This window comes from Lissotriton helveticus, chromosome 12 (assembly GCF_964261635.1).
Source record: "Lissotriton helveticus chromosome 12, aLisHel1.1, whole genome shotgun sequence".
NCBI classification, from domain to species: Eukaryota; Metazoa; Chordata; class Amphibia; order Caudata; family Salamandridae; genus Lissotriton; species Lissotriton helveticus.
In genome coordinates, this window is record NC_136073.1 from 789,635,746 (window position 1) to 789,651,856 (window position 16,111).

Genomic DNA, 16,111 nt, shown 5'->3' on the forward strand with positions numbered 1-16,111 from the left:
AAGGTACAGAGTGGGTGAAAGGTACAGAGTGGGTGAAAGGTACAGAGTGGGTGAAAGGTACAGAGTGGGTGAAAGGTACAGAGAGGGTGAAAGGTACAGAGTGGGTGAAAGGTACAGAGTGGGTGAAAGGTACAGAGTGGGTGAAAGGTACAGAGTGGGTGAAAGGTACAGAGTGGGTTAAAAGTACGGAGTGGGTGAAAGGTACGGAGTGGGTGAAAGGTACAGAGTGGGTGAAAGGTACAGACTGGCTGAAAGCTACAGAGCGGGCGAAAGGTACAGAGTGGGTGAAAGGTACAGAGTGGGTGAAAGGTACAGAGTGTGTGAAAGGTACAGAGTGTGTGAAAGGTACAGAGTGTGTGAAAGGTACAGAGTGGGTGAAAGGTACAGTGTGTGTGAAAGGTACTGAGTGTGTGAAAGGTACAGAGTGGGTTAAAAGTGCAGAGTGGGTGAAAGGTACAGAGTGGGTTAAAGGTACGGAGTGGGTGAAAGGTACGGAGTGGGTGAAAGGTACAGAGTGGGTGAAAGGTACAGAGTGGGTGAAAGGTACAGAGTGGGTGAAAGGTACAGAGAGGGTGAAAGGTACAGAGTGGGTGAAAGGTACAGAGTGGGTGAAAGGTACAGAGTGGGTGAAAGGTACAGAGTGGGTGAAAGGTACAGAGTGGGTTAAAAGTACGGAGTGGGTGAAAGGTACGGAGTGGGTGAAAGGTACAGAGTGGGTGAAAGGTACAGACTGGCTGAAAGCTACAGAGCGGGCGAAAGGTACAGAGTGGGTGAAAGGTACAGAGTGGGTGAAAGGTACAGAGTGTGTGAAAGGTACAGAGTGTGTGAAAGGTACAGAGTGTGTGAAAGGTACAGAGTGGGTGAAAGGTACAGTGTGTGTGAAAGGTACTGAGTGTGTGAAAGGTACAGAGTGGGTTAAAAGTGCAGAGTGGGTGAAAGGTACAGAGTGGGTTAAAAGTGCAGAGTGGGTGAAAGGTACAGAGTGGGTTAAAAGTGCAGAGTGGGTGAAAGGTACAGAGTGGGTGAAAGGTACAGAGTGGGTGAAAGGTACAGAGTGGGTGAAAGGTACAGAGTGGGTGAAAGGTACAGAGTGGGTTAAAAGTACAGAGTGGGTGAAAGGTACGGAGTGGGTGAAAGGTACAGACTGGCTGAAAGCTACAGAGCGGGCGAAAGGTACAGAGTGGGTGAAAGGTACAGAGTGGGTGAAAGGTACAGAGTGTGTGAAAGGTACAGAGTGTGTGAAAGGTACAGAGTGTGTGAAAGGTACAGAGTGTGTGAAAGGTACAGAGTGTGTGAAAGGTACAGAGTGTGTGAAAGGTACAGAGTGTGTGAAAGGTACAGTGTGTGTGAAAGGTACTGAGTGGGTGAAAGGTACAGAGTGGGTTAAAAGTGCAGAGTGGGTGAAAGGTACAGAGTGGGTGAAAGGTACAGAGTGGGTGAAAGGTACAGAGTGGGTGAAAGGTACAGAGTGGGTGAAAGGTACAGAGTGGGTGAAAGGTACAGAGAGGGTGAAAGGTACAGAGTGGGTGAAAGGTACAGAGTGGGTGAAAGGTACAGAGTGGGTGAAAGGTACAGAGTGGGTGAAAGGTACAGAGTGGGTTAAAAGTACGGAGTGGGTGAAAGGTACGGAGTGGGTGAAAGGTACAGAGTGGGTGAAAGGTACAGACTGGCTGAAAGCTACAGAGCGGGCGAAAGGTACAGAGTGGGTGAAAGGTACAGAGTGGGTGAAAGGTACAGAGTGTGTGAAAGGTACAGAGTGTGTGAAAGGTACAGAGTGTGTGAAAGGTACAGAGTGGGTGAAAGGTACAGTGTGTGTGAAAGGTACTGAGTGGGTGAAAGGTACAGAGTGGGTTAAAAGTGCAGAGTGGGTGAAAGGTACAGAGTGGGTGAAAGGTACGGAGTGGGTGAAAGGTACGGAGTGGGTGAAAGTTACGGAGTGGGTGAAAGGTGCTGAGTGGATGAAAGGTACAGAGTGGATGAAAGGTACAGAGTGGGTGAAAGGTAGAGAGTGGGTGAAAGGTAGAGAGTGGGTGAAAGGTAGAGAGTGGGTGAAAAGTGCAGAGTGGGTGAAAGGTACAGAGTGGGTGAAAGGTACAGAGTGGGTGAAAGGTACAGAGTGGGTGAAAGGTACAGAGAAGGTGAAAGGTACAGAGTGGGTGAAAGGTACAGAGTGGGTGAAAGGTACAGAGTGCGTGAAAGGTACAGAGTGGGTGAAAGGTACAGAGTGGGTGAAAGGTACAGAGTGGGTGAAAGGTGCAGAGTGGGTGAAAGATTTAGAGTGGGTGAAAGATTTAGAGTGGGTGAAAGATTTAGAGTGGGTGAAAGATTTAGAGTGGGTGACTGAAGCAGAGTGGGTGAATGAAGCAGAGTGGGTGACTGAAGCAGAGTGGGTGACTGAAGCAGAGTGGGTGACTGAAGCAGAGTGGGTGACTGAAGCAGAGTGGGTGACTGAAGCAGAGTGGGTGACTGAAGCAGAGTGGGTGACTGAAGCAGAGTGGGTGAATATATATGTCTGATGCTTGTGGATGTCTGATGCTTGCATGTCTGCTGGGGTGACAGTGTCAGTACAAGTCAAGCTCTAAGTTGGTGTGTGTCAGAACTGGTTGCCTCGGGGAAAAATACAAGTTCTCCCTGTAAATAAAGAAAGAGGAGGTGAGAAAGGAGGGTCCGGCTTGGAGCTGGGAAAGAGGCTGAAAGGAAGGGGAGAATGCATGGAGCGCATTCCAATGAAGTCTGTTGCGAGGCGTGGGGGGCAGCCTTTGATGTGCGAGAGAGCTGCCGTGAAAGAAGTAAACAGCAGGCAAGTAATTAGGGGGGAGGAGAAGTCGCGCTGGGGTGAATACCTGAGGCCAAGCTGCCCGCGGGAGGGAGGCTGAAGGCTGTGATGTGGACGCGCGTCGTGAACTAGCCTCTTGTTGCCTGTGGGGGAGAAGACGGAGGAAAGGCAGAGAAGGGGAGGGGGGATGAATGCGACACGGCGGGCAGGCGAGGGGGCGGAGCGGGGAGAGCGGCATGAGTGTGTGAAAGCAGCAGGGGCCTGGAGTGCGGCTAAGGGAACTGAAGAAATGCGACACGGCAGGCAGGGGAGGGGGCGGAGCGGGGGTGTGGGAGGAGTGCGGCTGAGGGAAAATACATGCAAGCAGGCGGCTGGGGGCATGTGCACGCGCTTTTACGCTCAATGCACATGCGCATTAAGCTTGAATTTCACGGGCACTGCAAGGAATCGCCACGATTCCTTGCAAGTTGGTTAAAGACTGTTTAAGCCCCAATAGTCTCGCAAGCTCGATGCGCATGCGCATCGACAGGCGAGACCTAAAAATGAGAAGACCTTGAAGATAGACAGAGGTTACCAGTGGAGCCATCTTTTTCGTCAATACGCTAGGGGCAGATTTGATTGCAAAGGGCAACACTGGGAACTGACTGCGGATGCCAAAAACACATAACCTTAGAAAATACAGGCTCTCGACTGCTATAGGAATGTGAAAATATGCATCCATTAAGTCTATAATTGCCATAAGGCTTTTCATTGGAAGCATCAACATTTTCCTTTGGATTGTTTCCATCTTGAATGTATATTCTTTATACATTTGTTTAAAATCAGAAAGGTATTCAAAATGACAGCTGGCTAAGCAAAATACTGCCTCCTGCAGGAGAACATAAGAAGGATTCTCACAGAGCCAACCTTCTACATCCACAGTTTGTCACGTGGGGTAGCCAACTCCAAAACCATTGCCTATGATGTTAATTTGTTAGATTCCATGGGCTTTAATAGAGAGTTAAACAAAGTCACACATAAATGCCCTTCGACTTTAATACATGCTTTTCACAATAAATATGTCATAATAAACAGATCAGTCCTATAGCCATGATCATTGGCTTGCCACCATAACCAAGTCAGTCCTGCTGAATCGAGTGTCAACTTAGCCACAAGAGAAAAAATGCAATACAAGAAGTATTCCTGTGAAAGTACACACGTTCAGCCCAATTAAATGATGTTCTCAGGGGAACCAACATGTGGTTGCAGTATACGCCCCTATCAGTACTACTCTGCAAACTCTTTTTGTTTATAACATAAGGTCAGGCGACAGTTGCACTGTCAAGCCAGACCTAAACATCAATGTAGCTTAGTGTAGCCCTTGGCATCCCATACTGTTCTCAAAAAATAAAACAGCACTCTGAAGTCTAAAGTTTATGATGAAACGAGAAGGTGCTGGGACTGTAATAAATTCAATGTGGCTGCCCTCCTAACATCTGTGCTGCGGTCGGAGAAAAATAAACACGGAACATTATCAAGTTATCTAAGATGCTTCAACAGCATTACAATGCCATGTGTGTGCCCCTGAAAGTTCCAGTTCTGGCAGCCATACTGCTGCTTTCTCAGGCAGCTGGACAAATAATGTAATCACAGCTGCGTGGAGGAGAATTTTTTTTTCTGTGGAAGCGTACAACTTCTGCCCTATCAGAGCACATGCTTCTGGCTACCAACATATGGGCAGAGCCAAACCCCCTCCCTGTAGTACTCCTGAAAGCTCTTTTTTTGTTGTTGATCACATTATGTCTGGCGAAAGTTGCAATGTTAAGCCAGACCTAAAAACCATGATCTCCCTCTAACACATGTACCTTTGCTAGCGCATGGCATGAATATTAAAAGAGTGTGAGATATCATATTGCCAGCCTGGTTTTCATCTTTCTGTTATCTATAAAAGTGTACATGGGGTACATGTTGCCTTAAACATGGAAAAGGCAAAGAGCAGTGCTTAATATGAGCCGGTGGTTTCTGGTGCTCTGCACGGCACTTAATTGTCAGCACCTGTGCTTGTGACATTCTGCCACAAGGTGGTGCTGTCTTGCCAATTTAGCGATGACCACAACAACAGTTAATTATTAATTCAATATACATCAAAAATGACTAATACCTGCTGCCCAAGTAATTCTTATAGCTTTGGGGGCCTAAAATAGTCCAAATGGCCACACCTTTAGGAGTTTGATGGTTAGTAGTTGTGTTACCATCATTGGCAGCGTTGGCAGGGGTGATGTGTGGTGCAAGCTGCAGTAGCCTCCTGACGTTAGCCATGGCACTTAATTTTTTACAAAATAGCATTGGCTAAGAGCCCTGTGCCAAGGAACGTTGAAGAGATACTAGTGGGTGTAGGGGTTGGTGTGTCTATTTTACCAGGCATCCATCAAAGAGATAAGCGGAAAGTGTGGATCTGACACCTGTTTCTCTTGTTGTCCCCATGTTTTCAGGAAGCTGTGCCAAACAGACGCCATTGTGGAGGCAGGGGCCTCTAAGCAGGGCCACTGAGCCTAGTGGAAGCAGAAAGAGGACTGCCAAGGGGGAACAGGTAAGACATTACTGATGGTACTGCTTGCTTCTGGGAGTCTCTATCTATGATGCCAATTACACAGTGTCTTTTTTTCTATACCCTGCACTCCTGTTTTGGGTTTCCATCCAACTTCAGTCCACTAGGTATCTGTTATATACCCTCTGGCCCCTGAGGGTGAAACTTTAAGCTCTTTGCCTCTGTTGTAGTGTACTGCATAGTAGTAAATCACTTATACAATATGTTCATACTGATGGTGTTTTTTGAGATAGAGCATTTATTTGTAGTGTGACCTGTGTGAGAAGTGCTAGGTGTCATGCATGACAGCCAGAGGGGTGCTCCAGGTATGTTGCTGCATCTGTGTGCCATGTTTAAGCACATTCGTGCTGCAGAAGAGTGTAAGGGAGATAAGAGTCATGCTTGTCTCTACTTAACCTTGCCCAGTTGTCTGTCTCAGCTCATCCGTGGAGCCGCGGTGTGAGATAAATCTCGGTTGAGTTGGAGTCTGTTCTATTCTTTTCCCAGTGGAACATGGCACAAATTACTGTCCCTGCCACAGCTGAAGTCTCTTACAAAACGGCACCAGCGCCTTACGCTAATCCGCCGGTTGACGGTTCAGCAGGGGTACTGACACCAGCGCCTTACGCTGATCCACCAGTTGACGGTTCAGCATGGGTACTGACACCAGCGCCTTACGCTGATCCACCAGTTGACGGTTCAGCATGGGTACTGACACCAGCGCCTTACGCTGATCCACCAGTTGACGGTTCAGCATGGGTCCTGGAAACAGCACCGGAGCGCCTTCCGCGGCTCAGACCAGCCGCTCAACATCCAGCCAAAAAGGTTGCCTGATATGGAAGAAACCACACCACTGGTTTGTATTTCGCCCAATTCGTTTTAATAGGAGAGCAGCAGCATGTAGGTAATTCAGTCCACAATAGTAACAAAGCTGGTGCCGTTTAGTAAGAGACTTCAGCTGTGGCAGGGACAGTAATTTGTGCCACGTTCCCCTGGGAAAAGAATGAAATGATATTTTCGAGTTAGTGGCAGGTAACTCGCTGGAGGAAGATGACGGGACTCCAAGTACCAGCAGGCCGCGGTGTGCGGGCCACGCCCACTGAGGAAAAGGTATTTGAATAACAGAGTTGCCGCCAAAAATATGCTGCCGCTTGACTCGAGTCCAATGCCCCTGAAGAAGTTATGATGAAACGTGTCGGGTTGGACTTTGTTACTATTGTGGACTGAATTACCTACATGCTGCTGCTCTCCTATTAAAACGAATTGGGCGAAATACAAACCAGTGGTGTGGTTTCTTACATAGCAGGCAACCTTTTTGAATGGATATATATATATATATATATATATATATATACATATATATATATATATACATATATATATATATATATATATATATAGATAGATAGATAGATAGATAGATACCCACATTCTATACCTTAATCCAGGTCTGTGCCTCTCATGCATATGTTCTTATTCAAAATACCTGATGACTCTGTCCTATCTATGCCCTACCCGTGGCTTTTTTCGACACCCTGAGCCTCACAGAAATAAGGCAGAGATTTTCAGTGCTCCTGGCAACATTGCATTTCGACTCAAGAGGGCTTTTTTTAAAATATTTGAGATCTTCCCAAAGCTTTTTTACCATTGACAGATTTTAAATATCTGATGCCTCTATTTATATTATCACACAGTTACATGTTTCTATTGACACCCTAGCGCAGCAAGGGGCTGTCACTGCGTGGGGCTCTGGCAAAATCGGAGTAAGTTATGTTGGTTGTAGTTCGTTGTTGGAGTAAGTCCATCCATGCATACCTCTCATCTCACCGTCAGTCGGTGGTGTCACCCTTGGTATAATCAGGTTTGAGTGGAATCATCCAGCCTGAAAACCTACTCCCCCAACAAAACAACATGTCCACCCCATTTTTCTTTGCAGTTTTATATAGCGCAAACTCGACCCGAAGGTATTGGAGCCCTTTACATGAGCATCAGTTACGTTACACAAAGACACATTCATTTTTGGTAAGCAGGAGAGATTAAGTGATTTTCCCAGAATCTCAGGATGTTGAGCCAAGGCTCAAACCTGGTTCCCCATATCCAAAGTTGGCAGCTCTGACTCTTACGCCATATCCTCTTGTGGCATAATGTCTCATTCATTTCCATTCAATCACCATATAAAAGTACTCCATTTGCACTCCTTGGACGTGGTGGGTTAGAGAAGACTTCTTGAGCATCTGTAACAACCTCCCAGGTCGGCCATATAAACTCCTCACTGTGTCTCTGTACAGTCACCCTGTCAACCGCAGTCTGTGCAGGTAACAGTGGTGGGGTGGTGGGGTGGTGTGGCCGGGTGGGGGCGGATTGCGACCGAAGATGCAGAGGGAGAAATTAATTATTTATTTAATTTTCCCTCTGCATCGTCCGTCGGAACCCCCCCACCGCTGTTACCTGTACGGACCGCGGCTGCACCCTGTGTTTCCTCCCTGAAACTTTCACCTTGATTTTATACTCTTTTGTGCCTTTGTAACTGCCCATGTGTCTATAACCTCCAACCCTGATTTCACAGCTTCCAGGGATCCACTAGAACTTTCCTGAATACTTCTGAATTTTCTTACCCACTGTGTTTCTGTTCTTTCTTCTTTGGGCCTTTAAGTTGGTCAAGGTATCTTCAACGCTGTCTCAGTCACATCCCAATGTATCTTTAACTTCCCATTGAATGGTTTTTACCTCTGGCAATTGGCAAGAATGTTTGATTTTAGTAAAAATATGTTTATAATATACTTACTTATAGGGAATTAAGCCAGCCTTGTTTATCCTATGGTCTGTTGTCATGTCATTCACATGGGATATATATATATATATATATACATACATATATATATATATATATATATATATATATATATATATAAAGCATACCTCCCTTTGACAACAAAAGAAGAGCGCCGTGCACCAAATTTAAAATACAGGAGCTTTATTTCGAAAACACCAGCATGGCAGCAGATAGGTTCCTGACGCGTTTCAGCTAATGAAGCCTTGATCACAGGTGAGCCTCTGGATAATTATGCGGGCGTGGCCACGCCCGCATAATTATCCAGAGGCTCACCTGTGATCAAGGCTTCATTAGCTGAAACGCGTCAGGAACCTATCTGCTGCCATGCTGGTGTTTTCGAAATAAAGCTCCTGTATTTTAAATTTGGTGCACGGCGCTCTTCTTTTGTTGTCAAAGGGAGGTATGCTTTATGTTAAGCGAGGCACTCCGGTCCCGGCGCGCCGAGGCCACCCTGTGAGAGGTCGGGGCTCAAGATCGGAGAATGTGAGGTGGATTGAACAGTGAAGAGCCTGACCCGCCTGCGTGAGTCACCACATGGAAGGTATGAAGAATTTCAGCCGGTATCAGGAAAGGTGCAGCAGAGCAAGGGGATACAAGCAGACACTGGTCTGTTTGTTACAGATTTCCAAATGCAGGCGCTGAAACATGGCATTAATTTGGCAGTATGACATTTTGAGCCAGCAATAGGTGCACTTGGAAACTAAAATACTACAAGTACGGAGTCTGCAATTTCCCTGAAACACTTTAATAATTTGGAAAATGCAATTGCTGACTTTGTCGATAAAAGACTTACCCAGTGCATCTTGGATGTTGAAGTATGTGAGGACTGCAGAGTGACGTTGCAGTCTTTGTTAAAGGGCGTAGCATCAAGGCCACGCCCGCATAATTATCCAGAGGCTCACCTGTGATCAAGGCTTCATTAGCTGAAACGCGTCAGGAACCTATCTGCTGCCATGCTGGTGTTTTCGAAATAAAGCTCCTGTATTTTAAATTTGGTGCACGGCGCTCTTCTTTTGTTGTCAAAGGGAGGTATGCTTTATGTTAAGCGAGGCACTCCGGTCCCCGCGCGCCGAGGCCACCCTGTGAGAGGTCGGGGCTCAAGATCGGAGAATGTGAGGTGGATTGAACAGTGAAGAGCCTGACCCGCCTGCGTGAGTCACCACATGGAAGGTATGAAGAATTTCAGCCGGTATCAGGAAAGGTGCAGCAGAGCAAGGGGATACAAGCAGACACTGGTCTGTTTGTTACAGATTTCCAAATGCAGGCGCTGAAACATGGCATTAATTTGGCAGTATGACATTTTGAGCCAGCAATAGGTGCACTTGGAAACTAAAATACTACAAGTACGGAGTCTGCAATTTCCCTGAAACACTTTAATAATTTGGAAAATGCAATTGCTGACTTTGTCGATAAAAGACTTACCCAGTGCATCTTGGATGTTGAAGTATGTGAGGACTGCAGAGTGACGTTGCAGTCTTTGTTAAAGGGCGTAGCATCAAGGCCACGCCCGCATAATTATCCAGAGGCTCACCTGTGATCAAGGCTTCATTAGCTGAAACGCGTCAGGAACCTATCTGCTGCCATGCTGGTGTTTTCGAAATAAAGCTCCTGTATTTTAAATTTGGTGCACGGCGCTCTTCTTTTGTTGTCAAAGGGAGGTATGCTTTATGTTAAGCAAGGCACTCCGGTCCCCGCGCGCCGAGGCCACCCTGTGAGAGGTCGGGGCTCAAGATCGGAGAATGTGAGGTGGATATATATATATATATATATACACATCAAGTACAGGCTCCTCCTCAGATTTCACAGCGCCACGGCCACAGCGCGCGCCAGCAAACGAGGGAGACGGACCAAAGGAATCAGCAAATATACATATATATATATATATATATATATATATATAGAGAGAGAGAGAGAGAGAAGAACTCTGTCACGTTAATCAAACTCTACTGAAAGGACGGATACGGACCCAAACGTGCCTGCAAAGTCTTTATTGTTTTATAAAACCCAGCACTGCCGCCATGACGCGTTTCGGCCTCAAAGAGGCCTTGATCACATGTATGTATATATATACATATATACAGAGAGAGAGAGAGAGAGAGGAGAAAGAGAAGGAGAGAAAGAGAGAAAGTTGCGCAATGCAGTGCAGCCCCCGCAAGACTCTTTGTTGCGCGACAAAGAGGGAGCAGGAGTGCGCCATATCTGCAGAGATCTGGCACTCTCCGCCCCTTTCCCTTGCGCCAGCGCTGATTTCAGTTGCTGTGCACCATGCACACATCTTAGAGCTGCATCGCTAGGGTGTGTGCATGAGTGTAGCCTAGGTTTCGTACAGGAAGGGTACCCTGCTTGTGCAAAATACTGTTCGAGGCACGATGCAAAGCTTTTCCCACTTTGTACGTGTGCTGCACAGTGCAGCACGCATACAAAGTCGGAAAAACACGGGGAAATTAAAGCATTTCTCCTGTTAGCACCGCCTCTGAAGGGGCGTTAACTTTTGGCGCAAAACCATGTTTACAAATCTTTGTAAATATGGTTTTGCGTCAAAAGGCATGGATGGTTGCAGGGGAACGCCCGTGTACCACCCATGGAACACCCCCTCGGCGCAAAGTAACACAAAGCAGTGCTTTGCGCTACTTAGAGTTCAAGTTCAGAGATTTGTATAGCGCACTACTCACCCAGAGGGTCTCAAGGCGCTTGAGAGGGGGGGGGGGGTGCTTTACTTATCGAATATCCAAGTTTTTAGTTGCTTTCTGAAGGCGAGGTGGTTCTGTGTAAGGCGGAGGTGGGTGGGGAGAGAATTCCAGGATTTGGCTGCTAAGTAGGAGAAGGATCTTCCCCCCATGGTGGATTTATGGATGCGCAGAATAGCGGCGAGGGCTTGATTGGACGATCTTAGTTGGCGGGAGGGGGTGTAGAAGGACAGTCGCGTGTTGAGGCATTCGGGTCCTTGGTCGTAGAGGGCTTTGTGTGCGTGGGTGAGGAGGCGGAACGTTATTCTCTTGTTGACGGGCAGCCAATGGAGGTCTTTCAGGTGGCTAGAAATGTGAGCTTGCCGAGGGATGTCCAATATGAGTCTGGCTGAGGCGTTTTGGATTCGTTGGAGTTTTTTCTGTAGTTTGGCTGTGGTTCCGGCGTAGAGGGTGTTTCCGTAATCCAGTCGGCTGGTGACCAGTGCATGAGTGACCGTCTTTCTTGTTTCGGTGGGGATCCAACTGAAGATTTTTTTGAGCATGCGGAGGATGTTGAAGCAAGATGATGAGACGGCGTTGGCTTGTCTGGTCATCGAGAGGGAGGAGTCTAGGATGAAGCCCAGGTTACGTGCGTGATCCGTAGGTTTGGGTGCGGTTCCTAGGGCCGGTGGCCACCAAGAGTCGTCCCAGGCAGAGGGGGATGATCCTAAGATGAGGACTTCCGTTTTGTCGGAGTTTAGTTTTAGACGGCTGTTCTTCATCCACTCGGCTACTTCTTTCATTCCTTCGTGTAAGTTGGTTTTGGCGGTGTTTGGGTCTTTGGTGAGGGAGAGGATCAGCTGGGTGTCTTCTGCGTAGGAGATGATGTTGAGGTTGTGTTGGCGAGCGATGGATGCGAGGGGACTCATGTATACGTTGAAGAGGGTGGGACTGAGTGACGATCCTTGTGGTACGCCACAGATGACTTCAGTGGCCTCTGATGTAAAAGGGGGAAGGCGGACTCTTTGGGTTCTTCCGGCGAGGAACGAGATGATCCAGTCCAATGCTTTCCCTTGTATTCCGATGTTGCTGAGGCGTTGAATGAGGGTGCTATGACAGACTGTGTCGAAGGCTGCGGAGAGGTCGAGTAGAATGAGGGCGGCTGTTTCTCCATTGTCCAGTAGAGTTCGAATGTCGTCTGTTGCTGCGATGAGGGCAGTTTCGGTGCTGTGTTTGGCTCGGAAGCCGGACTGTGAGGGGTCGAGGGATTTGTTGGATTGAAGGAAGGCGGCGAGCTGATTATTGACGGCTTTCTCAATGACTTTGGCAGGGAATGGGAGGAGCGAGATGGGGCGGTAGTTCTTAAGTTCAGTGGGGTCTGCTGTGGGTTTCTTCAGAAGGGCGCTGAGTTCGGCATGTTTCCAGCTTTCCGGGAAGGTAGCGGAGTTGAAGGAATAGTTGATGACATCGCGGAGATGGAGTGCGATGATGAAGTCTGACTTGTTGAAAATGTGGTGAGGACATGGGTCGGTTGGCGATCCTGAGAGGATGGAGTTCATCAGGCGGATGGTGTGTTCAGTGGTGATTGGGTTCCAGGCGCAAAGGTTGTTAGAGTGCGGTTTTGGTTCAGAGGTGGGTGGAGTGGGCTGGTCTTCGTACTGGTTATCAAAGCTGTTATGTATGTCGGCGATTTTGTTGTGGAAGAATGAGGATAGAGAGTCGCAGAGGTCTTGGGAGGGAGTGATGTCGTTGGTGCCGGCTGTGGGGTTAGTAAATTCTTTGACGATGTTGAATAGTTCCTTGCTGTTTTGGGCATTGTTGTCGAGTCGATCCTTGAATGCTGATTTCGTTGTGGATCGGATCAGTTGGTGGTGTTTGCGGGTGGCGTTCTTGAAGGTGGCCAGGTTGTCAGTGGTTGGGTTTTTTCTCCAGGCTTTCTCAAAAGTACGGCAGAGCTTCTTGGATTTCTTAAGGTCATCGTTGAACCAGGAGGCTTTTTTGCTACTTTGCTTGAATAGATGGTTCTTCAAGGGTGCTAGTTCGTCGGCGCTGTGGGTGATCCATTGTGTGAGGTTGGTAGCTGCTTGGTTTGGGTCAGATAATATGGCAGGGGGGTTTTGGTGGAGTGAAGTGAAGAGCTGGTCTGTGGTGATTTTGTTCCAATTTCTTCGAGGTATAGGATGTGGGGGGTTGTGGGTCGTGGTCTTTTTGTAGCTGAAGTGGACGCAGCTGTGGTCCGTCCAATGGAGTTCTGTGGTGTGATCGAAGGAGATGTGTTTGCTGGAGGTGAAGATAGGGTCGAGCGTGTGTCCGGCAAGGTGGGTGGGGGTGTCAACAAGTTGTTTGAGTCCGAGATTGTTCAGGTTGTCCAGAAGGGAGGTGGTGTTGCTGTCGTTTTTCTTTTCCAAATGGAAGTTGAGGTCTCCCAGTAGAATGTAGTTCTCGGAGGTGAGGGCATGTGGGCTGATGAAGTCAGTGATGTCTTCGCTGAATTGTGTGCGGGGTGCTGGTGGTCTGTAGAGGAGGGTGCCTCTGAGTGTGGTCTTGGGGTCGGTGTGGATCTGGAAGTGAAGGTGTTCGGCGGTAGCGAGGTTATCGTCGGAGCTGGTTGTGATGCGGATGGTGTTCTTATGGACGATGGCGATGCCTCCTCCTGTTTGGTTGGTGCGGTCCTTTCGGATGATCTTGTAGCCGTCCGGGATGGCTATGGCGATGTCGGGTGCAGATGAGGCGTTCATCCAGGTTTCTGTGAGGAAGGCGACGTCCAGTAAAGTAGTGTCGAGTAGGTTCCAGAGTTCAATGGAGTGTCTGTGGACCGAGCGGGTGTTCAGCAGGATGCACTTCAGGTGGTTAGAGTCAGAATTATGTCTGGAGTTAGTGGATTTGGTGTGGGTCCTGATGCAGTCGTATTTGCAGGAGTGGCAGGTGAAGGGTCCCTGGGTGTGTCCTGGGGCAGCTTGGTAGCATTGTGGTGTGCGGCCGGGGTTGAGGGCTGAGAGGGTAGCGGAGTCATACGTTATGCGGGTGGGGTGGGATTTGCGAGGACCAGGGGGTCTGGCGTTGGGCGCGGTCCAGGAGCGGACGGGCGTAGACGGGCTTACCTTTGGCGCACCTTCGGCGCGCATGGGGCTTGACCGCTGCGTGCGAAGGCATCTGTCATATGTGGATGGTGGAGAGGGGAGGGGCGAGGGAGGAGCAGCTGGGAGGCGGGAGCGGGTTGGAGGGCCGGGCAGGGAGGTACAACAACAAACAAACAACAAAATGGCTGCAAGCCAAACGCGAGACAGGATTGGGGCACACAGTAAATAAACGCGATGATAACGCCAGTAGCACCGGCACAGTCAGGCACAAATGATAGATACAGGCAAATGAAATATCAATAGCAAGGCACTTGGAATATTGGGAGCAATTCGAGCAAGCACACAGCAATTTGGAAGTATTGCGCTACGATACCACGAGCGCCGATCACATATATCAATGGCAAGGCACTTGGAATATTGGGAGCAATTCGAGCAAGCACACAGCAATTTGGAAGTATTGCGCTACGATACCACGAGCGCCGATCACATATATCAATGGCAAGGCACTTGGAATATTGGGAGCAATTCGAGCAAGCACACAGCAATTTGGAAGTATAGCGCTACGATACCACGAGCGCCGATCACACCAGGGAGCAGAGAGGAGCGTCCGCTTCTGAAGGTATCAGGACGGTCACAGCGCTGCAGTTGGAGAGCGTAGCCACAACTATCAGTGGGAGGGAGGAGCAGCTGGGAGGCGGGAGCGGGTTGGAGGGCCAGGCAGGGAGGTACAACAACAAACAAACAACAAAATGGCTGCAAGCCAAACGTGAGACAGGATTGGGGCACACAGTAAATAAACGCGATGATAACGCCAGTAGCACCGGCACAGTCAGGCACAAATGATAGATACAGGCAAATGAAATATCAATGGCAAGGCACTTGGAATATTGGGAGCAATTCGAGCAAGCACACAGCAATTTGGAAGTATAGCGCTACGATACCACGAGCACCGATCACATATATCAATGCCAAGGCACTTGGAATATTGGGAGCAATTCGAGCAAGCACACAGCAATTTGGAAGTATAGCGCTACGATACCACGAGCGCCGATCACACCAGGGAGCAGAGAGGAGCGACCGCTTCTGAAGGTATCAGGACGGTCACAGCGCTGCAGTTGGAGAGCGTAGCCACAACTATCAGTGGGAGGGAGGAGCAGCTGGGAGGCGGGAGCGGGTTGGAGGGCCGGGCAGGGAGGTACAACAACAAACAAACAACAAAATGGCTGCAAGCCAAACGCGAGACAGGATTGGGGCACACAGTAAATAAACGCGATGATAACGCCAGTAGCACCGGCACAGTCAGGCACAAATGATAGATACAGGCAAATGAAATATCAATGGCAAGGCACTTGGAATATTGGGAGCAATTCGAGCAAGCACACAGCAATTAGGAAGTATTGCGCTACGATACCACGAGCGCCGATCACATATATCAATGGCAAGGCACTTGGAATATTGGGAGCAATTCGAGCAAGCCCACAGCAATTTGGAAGTATAGCGCTACGATACCACGAGCGCCGATCACATATATCAATGGCAAGGCACTTGAAATATTGGGAGCAATTCGAGCAAGCACACAGCAATTTGGAAGTATTGCGCTACGATACCACGAGCGCCGATCACATATATCAATGGCAAGGCACTTGGAATATTGGGAGCAATTCGAGCAAGCACACAGCAATTTGGAAGTATAGCGCTACGATACCACGAGCGCCGATCACACCAGAGAGCAGAGAGGAGCAACCGCTTCTGAAGGTATCAGGACGGTATCATAGAGGGTGCTTTCCAGTGCAAAACACGTTTTGCACTGGAAAGAAAATAGCAAAAACAAAAAATTGCGCCGGTTAATGTCACTTTTGTGACGCTAAAACAGCGCAAATGGTTTGGAAATCTCCCCCTCGAAGCATTGACAAAGCCAAAAGGGCTGGCACTGGCAGCCACTACCCGGCTCATTGCCTTCGCCCATGCTTCTTCTATATTTGTCTTGGCTCCTTGACGTGGTTACTTTCCTATATATCTCCACGCCGCCTTCAGAATTCCAGGCTACGCCACATAAATACACAAGCTTCTTTTGCGACGCCATGCATTGTCGAACTCGCCCAGGAAACTGCCTCTGCAAGCAAAACTGGATTGCTAACGTGGAATTAGGACAACAGTGTGGAAATACTGCCGCCTCGCGGCCAGAAGTAA

General features: G+C 48.5%; 1 protein-coding gene across 4 annotated transcripts in view; it reads left to right on the forward strand.

Moving 5' to 3' along the window:
* LOC144799653 (uncharacterized) overlaps window positions 1-16,111 on the forward strand; it is a 72,107-nt gene that overhangs the window by 40,308 nt on the left and 15,688 nt on the right. For all 4 annotated transcript variants that reach the window (XM_078671103.1, XM_078671104.1, XM_078671106.1 and 1 more), the window contains one exon: window positions 5,248-5,345. In XM_078671103.1, coding sequence (XP_078527229.1) covers window positions 5,248-5,305 — 58 coding nt within the window. In that variant the 3' untranslated portion in view covers window positions 5,306-5,345. The remainder of the gene's footprint in view (window positions 1-5,247; window positions 5,346-16,111) is intronic.